Raw genomic sequence first — 9499 nt, forward strand, 5'->3', positions numbered from 1 at the left:
AAACGAAACAACAATTTCCGGAGAGACAGGGAGAGACAACACGGAGCGAGAGAAACCACGCAGCGAGAGAAACCAAACGTCGAATGAAAATGGCGGGGCAATGAGCGACGGGGCGACCGGGGAGAGCGGCCGCGGGATGTAGACGTCGACAGACAGACACACACACACAGTGTTGTGTGTGTGTTGTGGGAGAGAGAGAGTCTTTTCCCGGGTGGCAAGTGCCCCTTCTGCCCCCGTTCGTCTCCTACCACGCCGTCTCCCCGTGCCATGCCGTGCCGTCTCCGTGGCACCATGTGGCCGACGGTTTGCCTGATCGTGTGACCAACCATGTAACCGCGCGTCGTCCACCAACTCACAAAATGTTACTTGCATCATTTTCACTTCTCTTCCTGTTTTAACTCTTTAGGTAAGGAGAATGTATCAAAAGCGGATGAGAAGACTACTGTGGAGAACACACCTCCAACAGGCCCAGATCCCGTGCAGCGCAGTGAACCCAGTAGCCCCAGTACACCGGGGTCCCCGGATGCCCCTGACGTAGGTACCAAGACAACGGGGCGTGAACCACCTGATGGTAAAGCTAACCCAGATGCTCAGAATGGACATGTGCAACCTAACGAGGACAAAGGGGGGAAGAGTATTACACAAACGGACTCAGAAAAAGTGACTTCCATCGGACAGCAGGATCCATCCGGTGGCACAGGTACCAGTGATGGTGGTATCAGTACTACTGTAACCTGTTTACCCGGGATTACTGATACAACATGTAATATTGTGAACGGTGCTTCCACTCCCAGTAATGATAATAGCAGCACTCCTACAGGCGGTGTGTCCTCTGCTGGAGGTGCACCTCCTAACCCTGTATCGGGTACTGCTTCAGGTTCCCCTGCTCCATCCACCCCAGATGGTGCGGACAAGAAAAATAAGCCCCCTCAGGATTCACCTGATCTTGACCTAAATACACCTGGTGCAGCCGCAACAGGTAATCCTGGGGGATCCCATGGACCAGGTACCCCACAGGTTCCGCATACGCCACAGGGCTTACCTAGTTCCCCCGACCCTGATGCACCCGACCTAACCGCCGACGTCCTTACCGCCACTACTCCCGTCCTGTTGTTCGTCGCTTCCGTTATCGTCGCCCTTCTGGCTTATTCCCGTTGGAAGGTAAACGCACTCACACACAACCTCACACAAGCACGCACAAGCCCGCACAAATATAACTGAGTGGAAAGTGGAACAACAACCGTTGCCATTCGCCTTCCACATTCCTTATTTGTATGTTCCCATAGGGGCCGTAACTAACTTTACACTATTTGGAAGTTACTCCCTCCACACAAACAAAAACACGATAGCAACTTTAAAAAGAAGAAAAAAAAAAAACACTAGCGACGTAAGTCCCTACATGCCTCTACATGTATTTTCGAGGGACATAAGGTTGGCCTTGTGGGATACATTATTAGATACGCGCGTACACAAAAGATTTATATGTAATATTAGCATAATATGCATATATTCTTGTAATTACGATGGTTTAATATTTTTCTAAAACAAAAAAGAATAAAAAAAATTCCTACAACCGGAAGCCTCCAAACTCTGGTACTTCGGAAATCTCAAACCTCAAACCACGAACCTTTGATAGGAATTCCGCAACCCCATAATCCTGAAACTTTAAAATCCGGGAACGTCGCAATCCTAAAACTTTTCAATGCTGAATTCTCGCAACCTTGACATCTTAAGCCCTAAACCGGTTAAATCGCTTAAACCTTTTAAAATCATAAACCGTTGAAACTTGACCCTTGAACACTGAATCATAAATCCGGATTTCGGAACCTTACAATCCCGGAAAACATACAATCCTGGAACCATAAATCCTAAACCTCGTAAAGCATTTAAAACGCTAAATTCTGAACCTTACCATGCGGAAATGTTACAATCATCAAACCTTACAATCCTGAACCTCGCAATCATGGAACCGTAAGCCCTAAATCCTAAATTTTGAGCCCTAAAGCCCAAAATACAATTTCAACCTACATGTACCCTTTATTTATATATCCTCCTTACACGCTTAATTACATCCATTCACACTTTGTCAAAAAGAAGATACAGATACGGGTATGCACTCATAAGAAGGTTGTGACACTATATTTCTGCATATATTATTTATCACTACGTATTAAAATCTGAGAACGATATAAATGACGACCCCCATAAATAATAAACGGCCACGCGACATGTATAATTATGCGAATGCGTGACAATAACAACCCCCCCTAAAACACTGATACAGTGTACCTGTGAGCCCACGGCCATACACGCATACAAAAAAAAATTTGTTCGCCGTTCTATGTAAAACGGGATATAATTGATTCTCTTATGTTTATTGTCGTCACCGTTGTATCTAGTTCAAAAAAATAAAATGCTATTTCACGTGTAGAATTCCATCACTGGAAGTATACAATTTGACCCCATTACACCGTTACAACGGCGACATAGCTGATGAGGCTGTGTGAGATTTGTGAACAATGTTGACCCCTTTAAGTAATGTTGTATCATATAACATGTACCAAGAATGGGTTATCCGGGGTTCTTATGCACTTTCTCTTATTCTTTATTTATATTATGGTGCATATGGGCTCTTAACTTAATTCATATTGATGTACTTAGGTTCGTATAGTATGTTGAGTACATAATCGATTTTATACATATTCACCATTCGCCAATGAAAAGAAGTGTTACTCGCAGAATCTATACACATAGATGTGGAAGAAGAGAAAGCAATTCTATAATTCATACATATGAACAATATATCGACACTTCTACCATTTTCTAAAGGGAAAACAAAAAAACAGAATGATGTTGCTTGTGAAATTTTCTATATTTATTTGTGCCCTGTGTTTTGGGCAAATTGCTGACGCTGTATGATAAGAACCATTATATTTTGGGGAGTTACCCCCTTTATTGCGATAACATCTTAATGCCTTCATAACAACTATAAACCTAACTTCCATTTTTTTTCACGCTCTACATCCATGTATACATACACCATAACATTAGCATATATGCCCCCTGTTTTGCATTTGTGTTAGGAAAGTACACTAGGCATATCCTCGGATAATGGAACAACCCAATATGACACTACAGTTGCAAGTACAGTTGGAGCGACCACCGTATTATTAACTGGAGATACGGATGTGTGGACACGAGGCACACGTAATTTTTACGACGATCGTGCGACAGGTCGCCAGAAGGGCACGATGTTCGATGACATGCGGAGAAAATTACAGTCCAGGAACAAAATAAACAAGCCGCAGCGCACAAAGAAGTCACCGCAGGATATAACTGCAGGGAATAATTGTAGAAGAGGTTTGAAGAAGTTGACACGTTGTAAAATGGGGAGAAAGGCATGGTCAATACTTATAGTAGTCTCCACTGTCCTGTATTCATTCTTCATGTCCCTTATAGGACCGAGCATGTCTTATGTGAGCTCCGGACCAATGCAATACCTTTTGATGGGGCTCACGGGCACGTATTGGACTCCCATACTGATTCCACTTATATATTTGTGCGTGCTACTGGGATTCTGCTGCTCGAAGACAGGGAAATGTTTATTGGATAAAATTTGGAAGAAGAAGAAGGAAGTTGCCACAGAAACGGAAAAAAACGAAGCAGGAGTCAATAAAGAATCGAAGAAGACGTAATTATTCCGTGTTTTACTGCATAGTAAACAATAATATATTTTTTGCATACCTATTATTTTGACCTTTTTCATGATGTTGTATGTTCGCCTCTAGGATGTGGCTTATTTTTCCTTTATAACATGTATCCTATAGTTCCGTGTTCTACATTATAATGTTGTTTGTACACTTTTTCGAAAATATATGTATGGTTATTTCATGTGTCTTGTACTGTTTGTGCACATTATCGGTTGTTTACTGTTATTATGGCTAGGATACACATTTGAAAAAAAAAAAAAAAAAAGAAGTCGTTCTATATTCTACATTCTACATTCTACATATATATATATATATATATATATATATAGAGAGAGAGAGAGAGAGAGAGAGAAGAATTATTTTATATCCTATATGTAACAAACACTATATTATGATTACTATGGATAAATAATATAACGGGTGTTTTTTTATATTATGTGGGAAGCTCTTCCGTTCTCCTCTTTTTTGCGCACCTCAAAAACACTGGCGCTACATTAATATGCTGCTTTTTGGTACTGTTGTTATTTACATGATAGTAACAACATACATTATGTAGAATATAGCATAAGCAGATATAGGTATGCAGGGTCCCCTACAGCATCATCCACAGTGACAGCCCCCCTGAACGAGGATAGGGCAGGCTCTCGGCCTCTGCTTCCTCCATCTGCTCAAATGTTTTGCAACAATTTATCCACATATAACTCCGTCTCCTTCATATTCTGCTCCATTTCACACTCTTCTATGATCAAACCTAGGGTGAGTATCCACAATTTGGCTATGAGTTGTTTCTTCTGGTAGGATTGCTCATGGGGTGGTTGCGAGCGTGGTGCATCTCTCACTCTTAGCATATCTGCTGCGGCCATTATTTTCTCCACTTCTATGCCTTTTTCCACTCCAGGTATTTCGCCGTGTTGCGGTACTGTCACCTCCTCTACATTATTCAACAAATGTTGAAACCACTCCTGCTGGCCATACATACGCATTTGCCGATGTTGTTGGGCAACCCATTCTTTCCACAAGTGCAGTTTCTGCATCTGCAGGATTGTCGATTCACCGAACTCACGGTGCGCGGATACTCCGTGGTCGGCGTTTTCCGCCATGTGCTCACGCAGGTATTGTTTCCATTCCGCTTTTAATTGCAGAAACCAGGGCTGCGTCGTGCACTCCCGCAAAATGTGTTTGTTGCGGTCAATCCAGTTAATCCAATTAGTGTGGTCGGGGGTCGGGCATTCATTCCAGGGGTCGGAAGAGGATGGAGGGGCAGAAGGACTCTCTTCTTGTTCTAACTGTATAGTTTCCATACAACTGCATGGATCGGGGTCATCTTCGTTATGTGGACAAGGGTCGGTTGCTAACTGTATGGTTTCCATACAATTCCATGCATCGGGGTCGTTCAGTGGACATGGATCTGTGCCGTCGAAGTCAGTGGGTGGAGCGCGGGTTGTCGAATCGTGGGTTGCTAAAGCGGCGTGTGAGGTAGAAACACCCAAGATATTGTTATTTGTGTCCTCGTTCTGCATCAACTGCTGTGCAAACTCCTCCACAACAATCTGCAAATAGTCGTCTTTGACGTTTTCCCATTCGGCCGCTTCACATTCGTTGAGCACTTCTAGATGTAGCTCGATGATCGTGCGTTTATGCACGCGCGGATGACGTCGTCGTCGGGCGGGTGTTGACGCAGGTTGCCTATCCCTAACCATCGTGTACCCGAAATCGGTTGGTGGGAGTTCGCCGCGTTGTAGATGCTCCAATATTTCTTCGTCGAGTGGCGGTGACGGCACGTCACGAACGGTTCGATATGTGCGTCGGTGTTTGGCGAGGTAAGCAAAGTACTACAAAAAAAAAAGAAGAATGACGATGTAGGAGTGCAATTGTGTTTGAATGATCTTAGGAGATTCTTAGCAACACATTGCTAATGGTACATATGACGGATTTTCATATACGGTGTCGCGTATATACTTACCTTCCATAGGGAATAACCAAGGAGGGCGACGATGACGGAAGTGAGAAAAAACAGGATCGGGGTAATGGCGGTAAGGACAGCGTTGGTTAGGTCGGGTGCATCGGGACCACTATTCCCCTTGGGTTTCTGCTGAAGTTCAATTTTTCGTTCAGTTTTTAGGACTGTCACAGTAGGTGGTGCATAGGATCCTACGGGGCTCTCTAACCCAGGAACATTCACTCCGGGCACTGCTTCCGGTGATATCCCGAAAACCTTACCACTGGGTGTAGTACTTTGGATATTACCCCCCGTCTCAAAGTTCTCAAAGGCATCGCTGGCGGCACCAAGATCAAAGTCACCCCATGCTGAAGGTGCCGTGGGTGTATTCTCTGATGATGTTTCTGAGTTTGTACCGGTTGAACCCTTCTGAACGTCCTTATCAGGATCAGTGGAGGTAACTGGTTCTCCCGAAGGGTGAGACACCTGAGATGGTACCTGTTCTGTGGATGGTACCGAGTCCCGTGTTCCTGCTCCCGCCGATTCTGCAAGTTCTTCTACTGGAGCCTGCCCCTGTGTACTGTCATCCTTCTTATCCTTAGAATCATCCTGACCTACACATTCGATTAAAAAAGAGAGGCGAAAGTATGATGAAACTGAACTTATTTTTCGGATGGATGGTCATGACCATGGTCGGTCGGCTACACGATGCAGCGTCTGTTGCTGTTTGCACCGATATATATATATTCCTCCTAATGTTTTTCTTTGTATTGTTGCCCTGTTGTCTTCTTTTTTCTTTTCAAGGTGTCCTTTCTATGTGTAACCTGGTACACATGGTTGGTGCTCGGTTTGACAATTCTACACCTGTTGTGTCCTCTCGATGTTCCCCACCGTAGAATCATCTTACCACCAGATCCTGGTTGTACGGATATTTTTTCAAGAATTTCCTTGAGGTCCGGTGGATAAGGGTCATATGTAGATACAGCCGTCACAGTAGTACCTGCAACAGCGTTGTCTGGGTTGTATATACTCTTTGTGCTTTCCCCATAATCAGTCTCTGCTCTACCTCGAGAAGGACCCTTACCTGTAGATGGTACATCCTTAGGTGCAGGGACAGGTGTTGTGTCCGTGTTGCGCGTACTGCCCTTACCTGAGGATGCTCCTGTTGCTTCCGGCGCTACCGATACGGGTGGTACTGGACGCGGCTGTTCCGGCGGCGGTGCTGGCGGTGGTGTTTCCACAACTTCCTCTGATCTTCCTCCTGATGGCGGCGCCGGTCCCGCGAGTACAGGTCCTGGGTCTGCAGTTGGTGCTTCCGGTACTCCGGATGAGGATGTTGTTTGTACGTGCTGTGATCCCTTACTTGCCTTTTCTACTTCCGGAGGTTCTGCAGAGGGTTCATTCTTCTTCTTTTCTTCCTCCTTTTCTTTCTCCAATAACTTCTTTATACAATCGCTATCGTTGCCACTACATTTTCCTATGCCTTCCAATATTTTCGATACCTCCTGTTCTATCTCCTTCTTCACATTCTTTATTTCTTCCTTTATTTCTTCCTTCAGTACCTTCTCTTGTTTTTTCCCTTCCCTTCCTTTTGCTGTTTCTTTCTTTTCCACCTTGCAACTGCTTCCTAATATTCCTACATCTCCGTCCCTTATTTTTTCCTTATTCCTCTCAAACCATCTTGTCATTATTCCCCAGAAATCTCTATCTTCTGCTTTCACCCCCCTCTGACCCCCCTCCCCTGCATCCTTCTCTTCACATGAAATATTACCTACCTTGGTTCCTCCTAAATTGTGCAATATCCCATGCGCTAAATTAAATGCTTGCTGTCCACCATCCATCTCCAAGCACCTTTTGCCTATTATTTTTTTCATAAATATATTTACTAGGATACATCTCATATACGCTTCCACCGGATCCATCCTACTTCGCCCACTGTCCACATTCTCTCCGGTCGCAGCGGCTACCGCTGAATGAATATTATGTTTGAAATGTAATGCTATAAGTGTTAGCTCGCATATATCTGTGTCCCTCTGACTTCCGCTTCCACTAGTCTCCGGGTCTATTAATGCTTCACATGATGTTCTCATTGTACCCTTACTTTCCTCCTGTTCCATATATTCTTTAAATTGTGTCCATACTGTTTGCACATTTCTCCAGAAATGTTCCTATGGGTTTAACATTTATTACAGATTCCTATATGAAGTATATTCTTTTTTCTACTCTTTTTGTTCTTATAATTCTGTACATAATTACACCCCTGCCCCCATGTATACATAACTATCCCTAACCTCCGCGTAAAGAAATTATAGTAGTTGATAATATGAAATCACATACCTCCACAGCGCACTCTCGACTTCCATTATAATGTTTTCGCACAATACCACTCAGCCATGTCTCCCATTTCCTCATATACATGAACTTACCCCAAAGTGCACTATATCCTCCTTCTGGACCCCTATATTCCTTGTCTCAATATAATCATCCCATAATAATATTAAATACTGCCACATGCCTACACCCCCTGTTGCTTTTACTTCCGGTGCCTCTATAGAAGATGAATTAAATGAAAACTGCATAGAGGGAACGTTACGATTATTAATGCTCTACACTATGTAAATTCGGATACGACGCAGATTAGACGGGGTCTCTTCTTCTTTACTGCTGTTTACTCTGTCCCTCATTCTTTCTTCGTGGGGGTAGGGGTGGAATGGGACAAGTCGACGGGAGGAGAGGGCATATGCCGTTGTTCTCATAAACCATCCCAATGATCGTCCTTTCTGTTGCCGCTTTCTTTTTTTTATGGACGCCGTTGTGTTTACTCAGGTGTTGCCACAGACCAACGTCACTGAAGAATATTTGTGCATCACGAATATGTGTTGTACTTACCACTTTTAGTTTCCGTCTCGTCCTTCGACTTCACTTGTGTTACCGTGTCTGCTTGCTTCTTTTCTTCTACCTTAGATTGCATTGGTTGCTCACACTTATTTACCATTCCTTGCCGTTCTACCCCTTTTACTATTTCTCCATTGGTCTGTAACAAACTCTTAACCTTCTTTTTTGCCGATGCATCCCACCCTGTCCCATATCCGGACATGTTCTTGTTACATTTCCCGTCCCTAATTAAATTCTCCATGTTCGGTAATTCCATTCTCTTCATTACATGCCACGCGTACTGTATACCCCTTTTGGCATCACAGAATAATTCCTCAAGTCTGTACATAAATATATTTGCTATAGCACACCTTACGAAATCATCTATCTCCTGCTCACTGCCCTTCGCCCTGTGCCTATGCGTTGTACTTATATTCCATCCATTCACAAAGAGTAATGCACCGATCATTGAGTTGCAAGCAACTTTATCTTCCTGAGTCATCGTCATACCTGATCCGTCTTTGTCATTGTCGTTTTCCTGCAAATACTCCTTTTCAAAGCTATTGCAGTTTGACCCATAAAGTTCAATCCAGCTTTTGCTTATTATATGTTCCATGAATTCTTTGAAGTTTTTCTGTATACTACTCCGTAGTTTCCCCTACAGTGAACATATGTTATATATAAATATATGTACCCTTCTTACATATACTTTTATAATTTATCGGAATATTCATGCATTAGTATTCTACATAAATGTTTTATTTCATGGAATATGAATAAAGTTCTATCATGTATATTCCTATATTATATGTATAAGGGAATTATTATTATATAGTGGTATACATGTATTGCGTATTATTTTTCCATATTAATTAATTATACCCTGGTATACCTGTTCATTTGCCTTTATAGGTCTAAATACTCCGGTTCTATGGGCATACAGCCTTAATATTTCCATCCATGGTCCATTAGCCAT

At 43.1% G+C, this 9499-nt stretch overlaps 3 protein-coding genes across 3 annotated transcripts in view; 2 read left to right on the plus strand and 1 right to left on the minus strand.

Moving 5' to 3' along the window:
- Nucleotides 1–1975, plus strand: part of AK88_03338 (uncharacterized protein) — a gene marked incomplete at both ends in the record, with an annotated part of 7634 nt that extends 5659 nt beyond the window's left edge. Inside the window, 2 exons of the mRNA XM_012480955.1 lie at nucleotides 407–1006; nucleotides 1884–1975. Of these exons, the coding sequence (XP_012336378.1) occupies nucleotides 407–1006; nucleotides 1884–1975 (692 nt within the window). The remainder of the gene's footprint in view (nucleotides 1–406; nucleotides 1007–1883) is intronic.
- Nucleotides 1976–3251: 1276 nt separating this feature from the next.
- AK88_03339 (uncharacterized protein) lies at nucleotides 3252–3695 on the plus strand (the record flags this gene model as incomplete). Its single annotated transcript, XM_012480956.1, has 1 exon — nucleotides 3252–3695. The coding sequence occupies one exon, from the start codon at nucleotides 3252–3254 to the stop codon at nucleotides 3693–3695; it is 444 nt and encodes a 147-aa protein (XP_012336379.1).
- A 683-nt stretch (nucleotides 3696–4378) lies between these two features.
- AK88_03340 (uncharacterized protein) lies at nucleotides 4379–9499 on the minus strand (the record flags this gene model as incomplete). Its single annotated transcript, XM_012480957.1, has 7 exons — nucleotides 4379–5542; nucleotides 5674–6263; nucleotides 6557–7817; nucleotides 8076–8222; nucleotides 8322–8338; nucleotides 8539–9181; nucleotides 9416–9499. 7 exons carry the CDS (start codon nucleotides 9497–9499, stop codon nucleotides 4379–4381), a joined length of 3906 nt encoding a protein of 1301 aa, XP_012336380.1.

Source organism: Plasmodium fragile, assembly GCF_000956335.1.
Source record: "Plasmodium fragile strain nilgiri unplaced genomic scaffold supercont1.37, whole genome shotgun sequence".
In the NCBI taxonomy this organism is placed as follows: domain Eukaryota; phylum Apicomplexa; class Aconoidasida; order Haemosporida; family Plasmodiidae; genus Plasmodium; species Plasmodium fragile.